The 21,436-nt window shown below is 39.2% G+C and overlaps 1 protein-coding gene across 1 annotated transcript in view; it reads right to left on the reverse strand.

Annotated features, from left to right (window-relative positions):
- LOC117455223 (poliovirus receptor homolog) overlaps positions 1-21,436 on the reverse strand; it is a 197,900-nt gene that overhangs the window by 39,772 nt on the left and 136,692 nt on the right. The window contains exon 3 of the mRNA XM_034094635.1: positions 17,369-17,612. Coding sequence (XP_033950526.1) covers positions 17,369-17,612 — 244 coding nt within the window. The remainder of the gene's footprint in view (positions 1-17,368; positions 17,613-21,436) is intronic.

Genomic DNA, 21,436 nt, shown 5'->3' on the forward strand with positions numbered 1-21,436 from the left:
GACCCAATTATAGTGCATGTTTTACATCAACCAATTGGTTTGGAGAGAGCTTCATCATCATAGACTTTCTCGCAGGTAGTTCCCCAATTGAAGTGAAACATCAAACATACCGACAGATGACGAGGTTTTCACATTTCAACAGCGATATTGCAACATGCTTTCTCCTCTCCCATCACATTAGCGTTGTTAAATCAAAGCGGACTTGTTCTATAAAGTGGCATTGTTCCAAGAAAATGCCCTTCCACTACCAATAAATCTGTAAATGTCAGTGAATTCCCATTTCGTGATGTCAAGTGCTGCAATTTACTTTTTTGTTACCCACTGTTCAAATGTTTCATGTTGTACTGCAGGATGTGATTTTGTAATTTTCCCCTAAATTCCTTTCAACCTGCGGCACAGAGACTTTACTTATCGAACAAAAACGGGCAATTATTGAAAACACTTTTTTGCTAGTGCATTGACTGCTGCTTTATTCGGGGTTCTGTCAGTGCTGAAATTGGTTTATCTGTGTTTTTGAAGAAATAAATCATCACTATGATTCTGAGGGACTGACACCAAAGTGTATATTCATGGTCATTGATTAAAGTGTTTGGACATTTTCTGATACGTCTCCACTGTAAATAGCTCAACATGGTTGAGCATGTTTACATTTGGACAATGTGTCATGTTTTTAAAAGAAGTATACCAACAACCAACAGAAAATACTTGAAAATGCCTATCCTTTAGCATTACCCCAGCATTAGTATTAACAACAGTGTTTAAGGTCTTTAAAATAAAGAAAACATGCAAATTACTTTAATATCCATTCGAGATTTTTATTTTTAACGCCCCCTCATACCAGCATTTAGAGGTGATTCGATTTTAGTGAAAAATCATGGCAATTCAGCGACAAATGTTATGCATCAACTTCAACTTTGGTACATTTTCACTTTAAAATTGGCATTAGCAAGAAAACCGAGCTCCACATATTGGATAATGGAGAAAGCCATTGGAGCTGTGTAGCACCTGCCTCTTCTATTTAACCTTCCCTGTGTAAGTACAAAAGGCTCCACAAAAGCAAATTGGTTTGTGGACAGTTTTGCGACAGAAAGAAAGGTACAAATACTTATTTTCAATAAACTGTGTGAAGGTTCTGACACACCTGGAACCACCGAATGTTTCCCGGAAAGTCATTCTGAAAATGTCACATATGAGCGACAATGTGCCTCCATCGTCTATATGTCTGCCCGCTTTTCACTTTTGTTTGGAACAACTTTGGATTTCCCATGTGGTATGACAAAAGTAGTTTGAATCTCGTCTTTGTTTTCTTTACCAATTTTCTAAACAATGACAATTTTGATGTACCACTTTATGGTGTGAGCAGTTATTCTGCCCAAGATGGCAATCGCTACTGATTCTGGATCTAGGTTGACATTTTACCACTTCATAGTGTCAACCATCGGCTTGTTGATTACTCCAACATTTGAAGCTGGATGCTGCTGTGAAGACTTGCAGTCTCCAGAAGTTATGCTTGTATTAGTGAACATAAATATACCTTTTGGCTTAAAAATTATAGGGCTGTCCCGAATACCATTTTTCGGGCTCCAGATATCCGGTAGTAATCAGCAGCGAATATTCGGCCCGCGCGGGGGGAGGGGGGGGCGTAGTAATCAGCAGCGAACCCCTTCAACACGTGTATTTCGGTTTATTCACGGCATTCTTTTTGTTATTCTACAGCAGGGGTGTCAAACTCAAGGCCCGGGGGCCTAATCCGGCCCGCGACTTCATTTTATGTGGCCCGCAAGAGCTTGCAAAGAATATAATACGTTTATTATACAGTTACATGCTACTTTACAGTATATCTATATATGTTCATTTTAATTAATTTCTTATTTTATAGTTATTTCTTATTTTTATTTATCCTTAATTGTATTAATCTGTGTGAATCTGTGCTGTCCTGTTTTTCAATCTTACCCTGTTGCTGTTAAACTACTGAATTTCCCCACGGGGATTAATATAGCTCCATCTTATTTTACAGAAGCATGTTGCCCATAAACCGCATGTCCCATAATGCATCTAATTTTGTGACATGCGCACTGAAGAGACTTGCAATTATTTGCCCTAGACTGCTGCTTTCAGACATAATTACAAAGTTATTACCCTATCCAATAAAAATCCAATGCAGAGGCAATAATATAATACATTATTTCATATATATTATGTATTTATATATGTATATTTATATAGTTACAACCTGCCCTTTGAGTGCAACCATAATGCTAATGTGGCCCACGATGAAATTGAGTTTGACACCCCTGTTCTACAGTATTGTTGTTTTATAGTTAATTGTTAATGTAACCCAATTTGTGTTCTTTGAAATTGAAAAAGATATCGCATTGTGTTTGTTACTTTTGTTGCAGTTGTATATGTCTTAAGTGTAATTTGGCATGGCTTCCTATTTTTTATGGACATGCTTTTATTTTGAAGGAGAGTTAGCGCTGTTGACAGGAAGTTGTTGTTGCTATGGAAACAACGTCATGGAGATTAACGGAGAAACGTCATATCTACATATAAAGACGGAGAAACGATAAAGTGTATGGTTAAGTGTTAGCACCCCCCGAAGAGGCACACGCTCTCTGGCATTGGAGATTTCACCAAATTGAATGAATCGAATAACGAAATTGAAACCCGAATAGTACTCCAACGAATGAATATTCGGATATTCAGGTACAGACCTAAAAGATTCCTCCTTTAACTTCAAATGATTATTTCCTAATGTCAATGTGTAGTCTTTGTTAACTGTATGGTTGATTGTGTCTGCTTTCATCATATATTATATCAAACCAAATTCAGGTGACATTTAAAAAGTCTTAGATATTGTCTTTTTGAAAATGGAATATATCACAGGAAATTAGATTAAACAAAGAGCCTGAATAGACATGGAAAGCTTAGACAAAGCTTGACAAATGAGCAGAGATTTTAGATATGAGGGGGATAGGAAAGGAAAGGAAAGGGAAAAGGGAGGCACAAACAGAGGACAGATGAACTGAAAGGCATAAACAGAGAGTGATCACATAAAAAGACAGAGTGGCAGAAAGAGGTTTGGGATTGAACAGCGGGCCTAAACAAGTCAGGAGTATCAGTCCCTGATGTGTTTCCTGACATTGAATCGGATTGGGCACACTGCTAGTTATCAGAGACATGTTGTGTAGAGAGTAATTAGAAGGCAAGCAGGAAGTTATGCTGACAGAGCTGAATAAACAGCTCTGTTTACCCCCCCCCACCACCAAAACTAACCCTTCGGTACAATCAATAGCCTGCATGATAGAGACTGACAGGGAGGGAGAAATGAAAGTGCCTCATGTTTCCAAACACTGTTAACAGCATGGACTGTATTTGCTTTATGAAACCAAGCTTAAAATGTGTCATAATCAACGCATGCTTCAATTTCTTCTATTAAAATTGCAATTTTGTGCGTGTTTAGCCAAGAATGATGTTCTTCAATCAACTCACCGTCACATTTGCTCGCTTCAGAGGAGACATTTACTGTGAGACATTGCCCCAGCAGCATCAGCAAGGCAGACGCTTGCCCTAACGTGAACCTGAGACTTCTCTAAAACTCTTTCTTTCTGACTTGGCAAGCAGTTACAGATCAAAGCTTGTGACTGGAAGATTGCCAGACGGAATGTTAAAAAACAAGTTGGGCATATTTGCCAAGCATGAAGATTTGTAACTGAGTGTGAAGCCGGCTGTTGCTGCATTAAGGCAGCATTCACACAGGACAGCTGACATCAGGACATTAGAGGTTTCTCAATACTCTAATTTCCCCTCCTCGACTCCTATCCTCGAGACTTAGTCCCGCCCACAGGAGATGCGAGCGGAGGACTGAGGAGGGGAACCGAGGAGAGAGGAGGGGAAGCAGCAGGCGGTTAGAGAAATGAGAACTCCTCTCCTCTGAGCGGTCATTTTAAAGAGACGTCTATTAATGATGACAGGAGGCACAGCAGCCCTCTGTCTGATGGACAGATGTGTTCATGTCATGACGATTTACTTTTAATTCATTGACAGTGCGGTATAATGAGACAATAACAGGCTACAGATGCGGACACACACACACATATATATATATATATATATATGTATATATTTATATAAATATATACAATTTCAGAATCAAACCAGTATGAGAGCACTCTCATAATAACGTAACACAACCAGAGACTGGATATATCCCCCCCTCTCTCTCGGGTCGCTGAAATGGGGAATTGAAATTACGGGCCAAAAGTTGTATTTACAAGTATTAAAAGTAAGCATAGGACACCAAACCAACTGAGACCCGTCTGTCCGCTGCATCTATGCACTGTACAACACACACACCTACACACTGTACCACACACACCTATACACTGTACCACACACCTACACACTGTACCACACACACCTACACACTGTACCACACACACACCTACACACTGTACCACACACACACACACACCTACACCACACACACCTACAGCTCCTAAAGCATAATCAGGCTACAGCCGTTGTGTATTTTATTATGTGAAGCACTAAATGGTTTTAGAAAAATATCGACTCTTTGTAGATATCTACTAAACTAAAGCAAATAAAGAGAGTAGGCCTGTTATACTGAGTGATATATATGTTACACACTGCTCTGCTTTCTGCAGGACCTCACAGCTGTTCTCACTGTAAACATCGCATCGTGATGAAAGCAGTTAATAAAATAATATCCAGGTCATGCATGCAGAGCTGTGATTGGCTGAGATAAGTCCGGCCGTGCGTCACGCCTCCGCTGTTCCCGGAAATGCGTCCGTGGAGGAACCATCAGTGTATCCTCGGTTAGAGCTCCTCCAGAGAGCCTCCTCGACGCTCGATCCTCGGTGTGCATTTAGAGAAATGAGATGTCCTTCAACATGGCGCGCTGAAATTAATTTCCGGGTCACTACCGGAGGACCGAGGAGTCGAGGAGGGGAAATTAGAGTATTGAGAAACCTCTATTGTGTTGAAACCATCCAGACACCCAGAAAGCTAATTAGTGAAGCCCAGTACGGACCACATTAATACTTACATTTGGCCCACATTCTGCCAAGCAACAAAAGTGATGAAGACATGCAATATGGCAGCGAGGACACAAACTTAACCTTGGTATTGTGCAGAATTTAGCCAGACCCAAGCCACACTGTACCCCTTTTAAGACCTAACTCTTAACCAGATTACAAATAGTTTGCTGCATTTGGCCCCACTTACTGCATACTGTATGTGGTGCAGTAGAGATGAGCCATTCTGGGAGCAAAAACCCCCTCACCATTGCCACAAATGACCCATTTACTTCCTTAAATCAATCAAAGTTGACCCAGAATCATGTCCTATCTGGGTTGTGTCGCAGTGTGCAGCTCTTAAAACAGTTTGAAGCCATCTGTACACATTTCAAAGGCTGAGGAAGTCCATTTGAACATCACATTTTTAGCAGCAGGGGTCATCTACCACAGGCTGGTCCGGATAAAAAACTCAACGAGCATCATTGTTCCCAGAGGATAAACTACTGAATATGGTGAACTCTTTTTCATAAGGTTACATTTTAAGTTTTTTTTTAAGAATCTCTAGGCAACTATTGGATGCAGTACCATAACTAGAGATGTCCCGATCCGATCACGTGATCGGGGATCGGAGCCGATCACGTGATTTTCAACAAATCGGGGATCGGGAGAAAAAAATCGGGGATCGGGATTTTTAAAAAAAAAAAATTATATAAAATATTTTTTTTTAATTTAATGTTACAAAACAAAAATGACCATGTTTTGGTTTAAAATTACACAACATCATGTATGTGTTGCTTTCTTTGGGCTTGTTTTCATAGACCTGGTTGCTTATTTCTCTGAAATCTGGCAACAGAGTGGGCGCAGTGTCTAATAGTAGCAGTAAACTAACGAGAGGCTACGTTCAGCTGGTGACTCGGGAGTCGGGACAGAGAAAATGTCAGGAGTTTGGAAGTATTATGAAATTGAAAGCGAAGGCAGTGTAACAGCCAGATGCAATGTTTGCAAGGCGGAGGTTCCGCGTGGTGGAAAGAACAGAGCTACGTTCAACAGGACCAATCTAATACACTACCTGAGAAACAAACACAAACAACAACACGACGAGTACACAGCGGCCACTCCGGTATCGGCACTGAAACAACCAACACTTTCAGAGACTTTCAAAAGGAAAGAGAAACTGCCCCAGAACAGTGAAAAGGCCAACACAATAACAGCCAAGATAGCTGAATTCATCGCGTTGGATGACCAGCCGTTATCTGTTACCTTTTTTTTCTCTTAATGCATTGCATAAAGATCGGATCGGGAAAAATCGGTATCGGCAGATTGTCAAAATCAAATGATCGGAATCGGATCGGGAGCAAAAAAAGGTGATCGGGACATCCCTAACCATAACGTTTTGCATTCACGTTTACTTAACTATTAAGTGCTATGTTTGTATTCGTCCAATACATATTTTATGAAAAACACCTGCAAAACAAATAGAATTCCCATCAGCCTCGGCTTTACTTTGTGTTTAATGCCAATTTTTACCATGTAAAAAATGGTACCATTGTCAATCCAATGTAAGCATGCTCTTTTTAGCATTTAGCTCAAAACACATCAATTACAGCTTCACAGAGATGCTAGAATGGCTGTAGCTGTCAGTCTTGTTGTTTTATTGATCAAAAGACTATCTTCTGAGTGATGTTTGACTTGCTTGCTGATGCTTCCATACACCACCACGGTAGATCAATGTATTATATTAATACATCCAATCAATATGTCAGTGTGACTCCACAGAAGTAAACAGGGTCAGGGAAAGAGTCAATAAGTAAACCTGACCACTCCTGAATTCTTCATTGCTATTGGTTCAAGTGCAAAGCTGAAACAAATCCTCCAAATACTAGAATCTCCATACAATGTTTGGAAACACAGAAACTGAGCCTGAAGAACAGACACATTTGGATTTAGCAGTCGCTTCCTCCTTCTCCCCTCCATAAACTTGGATGTATTCAATGCTGATGAAGGCAGGCAAGTCATTTATGTTTTATATTTTATACTTTACTGCAGACATTAGCCAAAAATCATTAAAGGTTTCTGGATCTTGTTACATTTTTGGAATGTATGCCTCGCCAGCTGCCCAGATTTGTAAACATCTTGTCTCAACTTGACACGCTGCTGCTGAATATTTCCAGACAATGTCGGGGAAAAAAAACATCTGTTTGGCTCTCAACTCTTAACATTACATGAATATTCAAGGACACAACAAGAGTTTATACTGCAATTATTCAGCTGTGCGTGTTGTTTTGACAAGTCATTTTTGGCTGCTAGAAATGTTGAAAAAATGCATTAATTTGAGTGTTAGACTAATTTAGATAATTTAAGCTTGAGAGCACTCACTAAGTGCCTGGAATGAACAAAATAAAAGAAGAAATTGATAATCATTCCCAATGTCACTGTCGTTATTCAAGGAGAGAGGTGAAAACACATCATTGTGACTTCTAAAGCCAGCTCAGACTTGCCTCTGAACACAGAGCACCTCGGGCCTCGTGTTTCAAGCCCCTTTGTGCTGCTGCATTTAACTGCATTTTGACTGATTCAGTGCTTCTCCATAAGGGCAAATGGAAACTTTTTTTTTTTTTAAACCTTCCTCTGTTTTTCAAAAACCCAACCATATAAAGAATGCTTTTTCAATTCACCAAGGTTGTTAAAGAACAGAGCAGCACAACTGAGAGCTGCCCTTTCATTCAGACTGTTTAAAAAACGGTAACTGACTATTTTTCTTAGCGGATGCATGTCAATTTAAATCAATACATACAACTATTTTTTAAATCAATAAAAACATTTTCTAAATCCATAAAAGCATTTCAATTAATATTGGGAGTCATGTCGTTACTTTGTTGAGAATGTGGCCATGTAATAAGCGGGATAATTTGCAGCGACTTGTTCCTTATGGGGAAAATAACAGCCTTCATGCTGATCAAGATCCCTCCGATACGCGTTGGGATCCTGATCTGCCGAAGAGGCTCCATTAAAATATAAATATTTTTAGTGAATTACTGCGTTTAGGCACGTTAATAACGTTTTAATGAAGTTGAATACAGTATATTCATATGTGTCAGTGATGTCATGTCAATTCGGCGAACATAAACATAAATGATCGTGGTGAAGATGATGATTAAATTAGGATTAAAAATCGAGAGCCGAACTGCATTTCCTCCCGTTCATTTTTTTCGACTAAACAACATTATTTTGTTAAATAACAACATGGTGATGTTTTGTAAATGATTACATGTCTCTTATTTAGCACAGAGTATGATATCCGTGACATATGGATCTTAACAAAGTTCCGCTGTACATCCAGCGTACTGTATCTGACTTTATTTCACATGAGCTCCAGTGTGGAACCCCACTGCACCCCCTGGTGGATCAATGATCCATTGCAGCTAGCTTCATTATAAATTACATTTATTTATCACAGGGGAGGTCTCAAGTCAAGCTGGAGGTTTTCCCTTGAGCGAGGGCAGATCACGTACCAATCACGGCCGTCGCGTTTCAAACTGTCTGAAATGAAGCGCTACATCTGTAATATGTAATGTAGAAGAGATATGATCCTTCCTAAATCCAAGACATGGTAAACCATACACTCCAGCATGTGCAAATCCAGGTACTCCTCAATTAAAATACACCTGTTTGCAATCCTGAATGGTGGAACAAGCTCTCCATTGATATCAGGACATCAAAATGTCTACATATCTTTTGCCGCAAACTGAAAACATACCAATTGGATTTTAAATGAATGCACCAGCTCTTACGATGGTTTTCGTTTATTTATAACGAATATACCTGCACTTTTTTTGTTGTCCTCAGTTTGTATCTTTATGGTTTATTGCACTTATTGTAAGTCGCTTCTGATAAAAGTCTCCGCTAAATTAAATGTTATGTAATGTAAAAGAATACTGAGGCGGTTAAGGTTAGAATCTCTTGCTTTTACAACCAGGACCTTGAGTCGACATGCAGTTACAATTTGCAATATACTTATTTTTAGTTCATGTTGAAATGCCTTGTCTTCATGCTGCTGTGACGAAACATCTTCCCAAATGGGGATCAATAAAGTCAATTATAATCTTATTGCATCTAGTCTAATCTAATGTAAATACATTTAATGTAATCTAATCATGAAAAGCTACTAATCTGACAGAGACTGAGCAAAATACACGCATGAAAAATATACTATTTCATATATTTTTCTTATGGGCTTTGCTGATGATACTTTGCCAGAAAAGTTTGGCTTCAGCCATTGAGGTCAACACCACCCTTGAGTTATTTCCAAGAGAAATGTTGTGCATAAGCTACACTCTATTCTGCCACTTATTCACTCAGTTGATCTTGGACTCCAGCCAGTGACCCTCTGCAGTCCACTCCTCCAACATCTGGACTCTCAACATGTCCCTCTCCAAACTCCAAAACAATGTGTTATAAAACACTTCTGATCCACTATTCTCCCGCACCTGCATTTGTATTCCTGTCCTTCTGGCTGCACTATTCAATAAAATGCAGTATTATTGGCTACTATCCACTGCGTATGCTCCCCATCCAGGTCGATGTTATACCATTCACTGCCAAGTGAGTGATTCTTTATTCACACTCCAATAAGTGGTAATAAGATTGGCCGGTGCTGGTGCTGCATCCAATAAGTTATAATAGGATTGGCTGTCAGGATTATGTATTTCTACTTAAATAAGTTGTGATATGATGGCGGTGCTGGTGGTTCTATATACAATAAGATGTAATATGATTGGCTTCCAGAAGTTCTGGATTCAAAAGGGTCTAATGTGATTGGCTCATATGGATTTTGTATCCAATAAGGTCAAATGTGACTGTCTTCCAGTGACTTTGAGACACCAATTAGATTTACATGGAACAGAATCTGTCAGAGGGAGCTTGGCAGTGCTGTAGCGGCAGACACAGGCGAGTCAGTGAGCTCCAGCAGGTATTTCCCAATCTACCTCATCTTTGTGCCAGCAGCAGCAGTTTAGCAGGATTAGCCCACATCCATCTGCAAACCCGCCAGAATCTGGTGCTGAGTTTTCTCTGCAAGACAGCCAAGTTCTGCATCTCCTGTTCTCCGTCAGAGAGTGGATTTTTTATTGTTTGTGTGAAGGTTTGCGTTAAAAAAACAAACTACCAGGGGACATTATTCTGGCCCAGCTGGGGGGGAAACATAAAAGGAATTTCATTTCATGCACCATACTGGCTGCAACAACTGGAAATGGATTTATTTTAATTATTGCCTCCCATTGTGTCTCTACAGTGACTTACTGAAGAGTCTAAGAACTATTTTAGCTTAACCGTAGCTGATAAGGAACCCACAGACCTACAAATGGGGCAGCAACACATTTACATTGGCAGCACGCCTGTAAGCATACTCTCAATTCTCCATTCCTTGTATTGTATATCAACCAATTAAAAAAATACCATTTAATTATACTGACTGTGTACACAAAGGCCTCACACATATCCCAATTGTGACCCTGACAAATAAAACACATTAGAAAAAAGGTAAAGAACCACAGGGATACCATTAAACTTGCACACTATGAATTCAGTAAATGGTTCTGAGTGCATCAAATCAGATCATCCCTTGGGCATGCTACTATAATGTGAGCTTTGAATGTTTGAGCTCTTTATAAAGTACAATCACTGACGCTACGGGCCATATACTGTAAGCACAGCACTCCTATACAACGATCAGGGGAACTGTTGTTATTCACATTCAAGCATGAAGTCTCCTCAGTGCAGTAAACTTTGAGAGGAAGACACCAGGCATCTGAGTCGATTGTGAGCGGAGTGCAAACGGGAGGACATGTGGGTGGATGAATAACACCAGCTGTCTCCAATTACAAACAGGATGCATTCCCTGCTAACAGCAACAAAACAACTCACTTTTTAAAATCAAGACACTGAGGTAACTTTAAGCAATATGCCAGATTTCACATTTTGGGGGACCATGTTTGTTTTTGCAGTGTTTCAGGCTGTTGATGAGTGGGGAAAATTAACTATGAAAGGTATGGAAGTTAACAGCTGTGTGGAGATGTAATTTGCATACTTAATTTATTCTAATTATTTCATTAGAGCCAGAGTTTTCAAAGTCTGACACTGTTTGCCCCATGCTCAAACAAACACAAGACAACTGCCTCAACTGTAAATGGCTTGGGAATTCTGATAAAAAAACATGAAAGATTTTTGTTTTTTTGGCTGATTTTGACCTCTCGCAGTACTGTTCTTTGTCAAACTTCTAATTGGGAGAATTATGATAATCAGGTTTGGAACTTCATGCACAGTTCCCATGATTTGAGAAATGTAAAAGGGAAGAATAATGTTTCAAAAGAGTCAGAGTTAATTAATTATGCTTTTAACGATATATTTCTTCTGTTGACCACAACATATTACTAGACCGCCTGGAAAACTGGGTGGGACTTTCGGAAAACAGTTCTAAATTGGTTTGAATCCTACTTAAAGGACAGAAAAAACTTTGTTTCTATAGGTACACATCTGAGTTGACAAATATGACATGTGGGGTTCCTCAAGGCTCCATCTTGGGGCCTCTTCTCTTAAAACATATACATGCTACCACACTCTAAAAACGAATTCAGTCAACCTTTCACCTTAAATTAAATGGATGGTTGCAAGATAAAAATGTGAGTTAATTGATTTAGATAAACATTTTAAGTTGCAAACATTAATTTATAAGTTGTGTTGACGTAATAATGTTGGTAATTACATCAACTTAATATTGTGTGTAATTTGAACTCTGATTTCTGCGTTAATTTACTTAAAACTAAATTCAAGTTGTAGTAAGTAATGCAATTGGCTTGATAACTTAATTGTTCTACACCTTGAGTTAAGGATTTCAAGTCCACTCCCACTTAACATGCCTGGAAATGTTCCGACAGTTAAGACAAATAGAAATATACAAAGGACATTTTAAAGGTGACATGTCATGCTTTTCCGGTTATTACCCGTCCCCTTGTGTGTTATGAAGGTTTTTATGCATGTAAACGGTCTGCAGAGTCAAAACCCTCAAAGTACACCATGTAGCGAGTAAATTCTAACACAGAAAACTACCTCCCCAAAACGCCTCGTTGGAGATACGTCACTGTCCATTTGATTCTTCCGGGTACATCATGATGTCATGTCGTCCCCGGAACGAAATGGACCAATCCGTGGAGCCGTTACGTCCGTGGAGCAGTTACGTTAAGCCCCCGCTGATTGGTCCAAATTGACCAATCCACGGACTTCCTCACACACTCAGTGCAGGCAGCTCTGCTGATCTCTCCTCCCTGGCTGCAGGCTGATAACAGACAGTTGGGATCGCGGCGAAATTCTCTCTGCAGACCCATTCTCACAGCGTTTATCAACCTTTTTCTTACTCAATATCAAGCTACACTTATTGTTTTTACTTCGGCTGTGACTTTGTGTGTGCTCAGGGTGAGTTTGGCTGTGTTTCGCTAAACAAGGAAATCACACCTCCACGGAGTTCAGCGTGATTCACAACGTCCCGACTGGTCCCGACCAATCGGAGCACACTGGGCTCACAGGGAGGGGGGGGCAAGAGCTGCAATGAGCCGTTTAGTGGAGAGAGTGAATACTACTGAATACACATACTATACAGAGATGCTGTATGTGAAACCAATGTGAGTTTGGAAACTTGCACAGTATAAATCTATTCCAGTAGACCTCAACAATGGAATTATAATCAGTGGAAATGGCCATGACATGGGACCTTTAAGGTGAGTGTCGTCTTTTGTCATTAAAATACAGTAGATAGCCTTGTAGCACTGTATAGGCAAATTGCTGTTTGACCAAACTTAGCAGCTTTTGAACTGTGAATAGTTCTGTGAGAGGATACAAAGTAGTAGAGGCTGCTGTGAGTGTACAAATACTTTGGTTACTATTGTGATATAACTTTTTATTAAAAATGAATCTCGTGAAGCAGATCAAGGACATGCTTCTTGAGGTAGGATCGTTATTTAGAGTTGTCATTGAAATGCAAGTTGTTGGCAGTCACCCATTCAGAATATATTCATTTAGGTCATTTCTCTTTTTTTCCTTTTTCAAAAATATACAATATACAATATACAAATACAATTGAAGTACGCAGAGAACTATAGCCATCCGCTGCCTTGTCGTGTACCTTGGAGAAAAGGAAGAGGACCTTTTCAAGGAGTTTAGCGACGTAATTAAAAATCTTGAAATAACATAAAATCCATGGGCACAGGACAAAAGCACTGCTCTCTGTCAGTTACATTTTGAAGTATATTGCACTTTTGGCCACACCCCAATCAATAGTATCTTAGCAACGTTCAGCATGGATAGGTGTTGACAGCATTGGCATGGGAAAAGGATTGTGTACAATTTGAAAAGTGGCCTCTGCTCTTCACTTAACCAGTTCACATATTGTATGGAACCTGCAGAAAAGATGAGAAGGTACACTAAAACTTGCACGGTTGTGATTGACAAAATCTGTTCACATGCATTAAAACACTAGGCAAAGTACTCAAAAGCACCTCTGTGTGTCTTCAGGACCACATTGCCATGACGACACACACATGCAGACTCAATAGATGAAAACAATACCAGCGTTGCTTTAGCAGCTGGTAATAATGGCTCTGAATTAGCTAAGAGTGACAGTTTAAAAAGTATGCAATTACCTAATTCATTATCTCTGATGCGCTAACCTATTATTTAATGTGCTTCAAAAGGACATGAATATTGCCTTCATCAGTGACCGGTCCACCCCAGGATCTGACCATTCGATGGCAACCATCGTGGTCGAGGGAAACGAATGAATGAGCATTCTGCGTTAAATGTGTTCTTACTGTTTGAAATAATGACTGTCGGCAGTGTAAACATCTTTGTTACATCTTTTGTCAAATGGATGTGTGGGATCTGCAGACTGGCGGCCATTGAGAGTTTGTTTCTGTAGTTTTACAAACCCTTTACAGATGTTACACATTTGGCACTGGTTTTAAATATGCAAAGGCCTCTAACTTCGGTGTGATGGCAGCATGTATTAGCTGTGTCCCCATGTCCCATGGTAATATGGCTAATGTGTTTATTTATTATTTGTGTGGCATTTTAAATTTGTGTTATTTATCTTTTTTTTCAAGATTTAAATGAAGCTCAGCGCAAGTTCTTTCAGGAAGACTGGGTGTGTATACATTCACTCCGCAGCTGCATATAATCAGCTCATCACAGGCGTTCTCTTTAACCTATTACATTTCACCTCATTCTCCAGCAGCCAATAAGCGAGCTGCAGCCAAACTATAAAATGGTTCTCCTCTCTCCTGCAGTCAGCTGTGATTTCAGGTGTTCATGCACCTTATCATATGGCATGTGTCAATACATGTTCAAACTAAATGAATTCTCTCGTGATTGAAACATCATGTGTTGAAATAAACAACTGCAGTTCAAAATAAAAAGTTAATTGCCTAATATTTTTGTTTTGGAATCAATTGCAAACTGTTGTGTTGATTTTCTTTGTTGAGCCAAGGCATTTGTTTTTAGAGTGCACTGGCTCAAATAATGAAAAACTACAAAATAAGTTACCAGAACTCCTCATTGCTTTTAAATAAGTGTTTCTAGATCATCATTTTATAATATGTTTCTTAATGCTCTTAATGTCTTTCATTTTTGTAAAGCACTTTGAATTGCCTTGTGTTGAAATGTGCTATATAAATACACTTGCCTTGCCTTACATTGTGTCAAATTGCTGTTTATGACAATGCACCCTTGAAAATAAAAACACCTTACAATGGATTACTAAAGAAAACTTCAAAATGTGATGAAATTAAGGAAATCTGGACAAAAGTAGTGTATTTGTATCTATACTTTGAACAACATGATGCCCAGAAAATGTAAGTCACACTGAATCTCAAAATGTGCATGTTTAATATGTATGTGTGTTCTGATTTGACTGCATTGTGATTCATAGAAACAAGTGTGATTATTTTATGCAAATTGGAGCAATCTGGTGCTCAGGGTTTTAAAGTAGCTCCATGAGCATGAGCTGATAAGCAGCCAAGATACAAAGCCAAACTAGAAAAATGTACTTCCTGTTGCTTTCAGAACATCAGCATGCACTCTTTTTAATGTACCACTCATTTCACTCAGTTGCTTTGTATTACACATTCATCTTATTTACACGCTAAGGGTTCTTGAAAAGTCATTTATTTTAGATTGTTGCTTTTAAATTGTCTATCGTTTTTACTTGTTCCTGTGTTATGGTGCGTGAGCTTTGCCGTGTGATTTGGGCCCCAAAACAATATTTGCACCTGGGCCAATCACAACCTTGTTACTCCACATCATATTTGACACATATTTGACACATCATAGCAGACACATCATATTTGAAATGCATGTTTTCATTTATGTGTCGTGCTTTAAAATATTATAATACATGTTTATTAGTATAATTGGGATCACAGAATGTTTAAATGAGTAACAAATGGATTTGTCATACACTGCGATTGCATTTATATTTAAGTTGTGTTTAGGGAATAACACAGCGATGTGAATATCTCGGTTTTTCCTGAGTTTACATTATTTCTCTATATTTCTTTCACAATGTTTGTATTTCATTCCATGTCGCTACAGCATGTGCCTGTATGTACATTTCTAATATAAGTGTGATTGCCTCAGGGAGAGGATGTGTGTGTGTTGTGCAGTGTCAACACAATATGTCTGCAGCGCTATCTTTCATTTGTGGTCTCCATGATGAAAAAGGAAAACCAATACCAATTTGGTCACAAAAAAAAGGCTCGTATGGAACCTGGGTTTAGCTTTGTCCTGTAATGTATTACTGATCATTTTATTCATTTACCAATATAAAGAACAAAACAAGATTAAAATAATATTAGCTCAACCTAGAAATGTAGTTCTGGATTAAAGTATTTGCTAGATTACAAGGCATTGAGGATGTTGTACTGTTCACTTATTTTGCCATTTTTCATTTATTGTATAGAAGTGTGGGGCAACACGTATATGAGCAACATAAAGCCATTGTCAATATTACAGAAAAGGACAGTACGAATAATTCATACAGCTGACTCAAGAGAACACACGGACAGACTGTTTTTTAAGTCAGGACTCTTGAAACTCAAAGGCTGAGCTGAGCTGCAGACATCATCATTAATGCACAGGGCAACAAGCAGAATGTTACCAGCATGTTTACAACAGTTGTTTGTTTTTGGATTAGACAAGGAAGACCACAGAAGGAAATTAAATTGTAAGCATCCATATGCAAGGACTACTCTTAAACTAATGTGTATTTTGGTGGTTGGTGTACAATTGTGGAATTCTCAACAAAAGGATCTAAAGAATTGTATATGTATTTTTCAGTTAAAGAAGTTGTATAAATTAAGAAAGATGGGACTATATGAAGCAGAATGTGAATAAGTCTATGTACTCTGGTCCTTCATGTTTTTGATGTCTTTGATGTGATGTCTCCTCTGTATTTGCGGGTCCCATTGCCATTGTTATTGTTGTTATTGTTATTATTATCATCATGCGTCACTTTCCACTTTCTTCTCCAGTAGGACTCAGATGAGGGTGTTGCACTTGTCTTTTCCTTATACATGTGATGTTTTGGTGTTGTTTTGTTTCTTTCCGTTAACCGTCAAGTGGGAAATACGTTTTTTTTGGTGTGTTTCTCTTAGTATCCTAAGATACTGTTATGTTTGGCTGTGAAAAAAATTAAAAATATATATTATTATGAAGGGCAGACCATCTATTTGTATGTATTTTGTTTTTTTTAGAAAGGGGCAGGTCACATAAGATTGTATTCTTCTCCCTGCTCCTTTTCGCTCAATGGTGTTTTGGTAGAGTCATGTTTTGTGGCAATTATTGTATATTTGGTTTTGCGTACCATGAGCGGGACAGATAAAAATGAAATGAAATATATAACTTCACATGAGTTGCCACGTCTGAACATTTTCACCCGATTTTTCATCTTGCCTCTAACCAGGATATACCTTGAGAATACTTGTCACATCCTTTAAATTGCTTCTTCTTAGTGCTTGGGTCAGAGGGAAAGCTTGTTGATAGGAAGGCAGTGATAAGCAGGTGGCTGGGGAGATGCTTGGCAAGGCGATGTAGCAAAGCAGCTTTTGAAAAGCCTGTTTCAAGAACGGACACATTTTTCAGAAAAGTTGAAGTATTGTTGACCTTTCACTGCTCCAAAAATCCTTGTCAGAAAAAACAATGAGAAGCTTTATCTGAAATACTTGGTGTTTCTGGTAGGGTAAAAGGCTTAATCAAATCTTACATGGACTTATGACATGTTTACTCACCAAGCATGATGAGGGTGGTTGTCCCTTGTTCGTTTCCAGAAGGGTAGGTGGCGTACTCGCAGGTATATCGACCGGTGTCGGACATTTTAAGGTTAGAAATCCTAATGGACGGGTTCTCCAGGGTGTTGTGGAGGAAGACAACCCGGTCCTTGAAGGAAGGGTTGGGGAAACTCTGTCCGTAGATAGGGTGGTACACAGCAATGTTGTCCCTCTGACCATCAATGGGTTCCCAAATCCAAGACACCTGTCGGAAAACAAAAGTTTGAGGTTTTTGTTTGTCCAATCTTTTTCTTTAAAGTCCTATATCTCTATTAAGGACTCAGGTGTGTCTAGCTTTCATTTTAAAGTCAGACTAATAAGATGAAAAAAGTAACATAAGGAGCTTTTCCAGAATGATCATCTATGATCGAATAATGTTGCCATAAATTCAGTGAACGTTGCCGTGTAACCATAGATATACGGACAACTTTCATTGGGTTCTTTGATAGTTATGAAAACGTGTAGGCATGTGTTGGAGTGTCTTTTTTCTATGATTTCTAAGTTGATGTGTGGGTGTTTTAATTGCAGTCATGTCATACGTGATGATATGCTTGGTGTTTCCATTATGACTCTAAAAAAGAGTGTGATTTTTAGCACAAATTGCAGCAATCATGGGCTAAGGGCTTCAAAGTACCGTAATTGCTTCCATGAGCTGCGTGTCACCGCCACTGAAGCCGAGTGTTGATCATGGTGGTGAGAGGGAAAAATCCTCAGCCAAAGTACATTAGGTAGCTGTTGTTTGAGAAACCCCAGAATACCTTTAATAGGTAGGCTAATTAAATGTTAAATGTTGAGCTGTATATTAATCACCAATAGTGATCACAGTTCGAATGGGAAAGAATGCCCCTTCAGGCTTTACGTTAGTGTTCTTGTGTGGTAATCCCTGCCCCCAGTGGGTCAAAGGGTGATAGCTGGCTTGTGTTGTAAAGAGTTTGAGTGGTTGCTAACACGAGCTAAAACAGCACTTGCAGTGTTTTTTTTGGGGTCTATCCATACATTAAAGGTGGGGTAGGTACGTTTGAGAAACCGGCTCAAGATACACTCTTAACATCCCGATAGCAATTAATATCTTGAGTGCTTTGGACGAAAAATCTATTAAAAAATGTCATCTCTGGAAGCCGTAGAACTGTAAAAAGCACGACCAATCATCTGAGCCGGCCCGGCTAAAATAACTGGATGGCCTACCTGCCTGTCAGCCTTCCATCTGTGCACAAACTTATCTCGCGCCCTCATTGGTCATGTGCGCGTTCGTGTGTGTTGGAGGAGGGGCTCTGTAAGGAAGTGGCAGATTTGTTCCGGTTGGGTATTTTCAAATTCTAGCGCACTCGAGCTGGTTTCTCCAAAATTACCTACCCCACCTTTAAAGCATAAATCATATACGAAATATTCTATGTTTTTGATTTGGCATTGATAGCCTACAGTTTTTTTCAGGCTTATTAAAAATGTAGAAATGTACAGAGATACGCTTAGTTGATATATTAAGTGACGCCATAGGGTTAGGGTTAGGGTTAGGGTTGGCACAATACTATTTGACTTTAGCTTAATTATAACTTGAAGTACAGTAAACTGTATGTTGTATACACTAGGTACTGTACTTATTCATATATCCATTTATAATATGAATGCATAAGGCAATCCGATAGTAATCTATATGAGAAATTAAGACATACTGTAATCATTTGCGAGAACCATAATTTCTGACATTTCCGAGTTGTTGAAATCTGCACAGTTCTACCTTCTTCAAACCTGAAATAAGTCCACTCTTAAAGTAGAAGCGTAATGTCAAACTCAATTAAAGCTGCCAGCGTAAGGAGCCCACAATCTATTGTTAGATTTAATTAAAGGTTTCTTAGACTTGCTAACACACACTCAGTGATCCTGTAGCCATTTCATCATACTTCTTATGGTTTCTGATATGCGAGAGGTATTGATATCTGTAATGGCGGTACTGTATGAGACTCTACCACAAGGGAGAACACTGTGATGCTATACCAAATTGATTTTCCTTTCTCTCCAGTTTTCAAAGTGACAGTGTTAAATACAAAGCACTGACTAGAGTGGTAGAGCAGGAAGGTGATGGAATAAAGTTAATCAATACACATTTAGCAAATCTATCTATTAGGATTATGACATCTGGAGGAGCAGGGGAGAGAAAGCAGTGGGTTGATGGTGGAGAGGAAGACTGGTTGTAACCTGTCTCTCAGAGCAGATTGGTGGGTGAGCATACTTGTTAGATGTTGATTTTAGGCAAAATATCACAAAATGAGATCTGCAATTTCCATAATTTTCCATGTGAACAAATAGCACATTGATTGCATCCACAACTCAGAGCAGTAGGGATCACACAGGCATAAAATAGATCTATATTTTATTTTGCTATGAAAACTGTACTTATTTAAGTATCCTTGCAAAAACTAAATTTGACAGGAATAGACTTATCAACGTACGCTCTCATTCAGTGCAACGGCCAGGGCATTCAATCAAGGATGTAGAATACCTTGTTGAAGGATATTCTACCCAGAGACCCAGAACAAGATCTGATTGGTTGCTTTCTTTTCTAACACAAAACCACTGAAATGCGTAGAGCATGGTCCGAGAAGGACAAACAAATCAACGTAACACTGTAATATTACAGATCAACAACACAGATACCATTCTCATTTATTCATTTTATATACATTTTATTTATATAATTAAATCGATTGTTTTGTTTGTTTTATCTGAGTGTTCCAGGGTATTCTCTGAATACCTTGAAGGCCCTGACGGTTCGCCACTGGTGCAACTCAACCTTGCTCCATCGACCACTTGGTCGCTAGTGTTGCTTGGACCGCTAACGGCTAACTTTAACTAGGTCTCCCCTCTGATTGCAAAACAGATTGTGGTTCACAATGTAACAATTATCAGGAAAATATAGTGTTGGTCCCCTGGAAGCATTAATGGTGAGTTTACTGCCTCCCAAACATATTTTCAATCAAAAGGGCTGTCAGGAGAACCACTTCTTGGTACTCAAGTATTGGTTCTTGTGACAGCCCTAGTCAAGACAAAAGGTTTGTTATATAATCAACAGCACCATTTCTGGCTGCATTGGACTCGCACGTTTTTGCGAAGGTGAGTATGTATGCGGGGTAGGGGATTTAAGAAAACTTTTCTCTAAGGACATTTTATATATACCGTACTTTTCGGACCATTTTTTTTTTACAGTTAACGGCCACTAGGGAACCTCCTAAATCTATGGATTTTACAGGTACAATTAACCACCTTTAACACTATGGGCTCTATGGCCGGTCCGCGCCCGCCACCTTTAAGCGGCGGGCTCCAGCAGGAAAAGCTGGAGGCCGGAAAAGAGTGAGACAGGTAGCGCGCCAAAGTAAAAGTGGAACCGAGAGACAGAACGAGAGCAAGACAGACGGACAATGTAGCTGATGCGGCTTATATGCAGGTGCGCTTTATAGTCCGAAAAGTACGGAATATACTAAGTCAATACAAACGATTCCTATCGGCAAATAAATGCTAATTATTGAGCCTTTCCATCTACCATCTACCACTATGCAAATATGAGGGAGTTGTACTCTTAAATTAACAGGTGGTGGTAATATTTTGTTTTATAAATCTCTTCTGTGTTACTTTTTTATACAGATGGCTGGAAACGCACTTAATAACTTATTTTAAGGGCCCTTATTAAGGGCGACTGTGGCTGCGAGGGAGTGTGGTCGTCTTTCAACCAGAAGGTTGTGGGTTCGATCCCAGCCCGTGCAGCCAACATGTCGATGTATCCTTGGGCAAGATACTTAACTCTGAGTTGCTCCCGATGGCCAACGGTGTGTGAATGTTAGGTCCTAGAGCAAGTGGTACTGCTCTGTATGAATGGGTGTGAATGGGTGAATGACATGTAGTATGCAAAGCGCTTTGAGGGGTCGTAAAGACTGGATAAAGCGCTATATAAGTACAGTCCATTTACCATTTACCATTTTAACTTATATTATACGTGGCTAAAATACACACATATTCCATTCTGAGTTCCAGAGTTTC

This window comes from Pseudochaenichthys georgianus, chromosome 11 (genome assembly GCF_902827115.2).
Source record: "Pseudochaenichthys georgianus chromosome 11, fPseGeo1.2, whole genome shotgun sequence".
In the NCBI taxonomy this organism is placed as follows: domain Eukaryota; kingdom Metazoa; phylum Chordata; class Actinopteri; order Perciformes; family Channichthyidae; genus Pseudochaenichthys; species Pseudochaenichthys georgianus.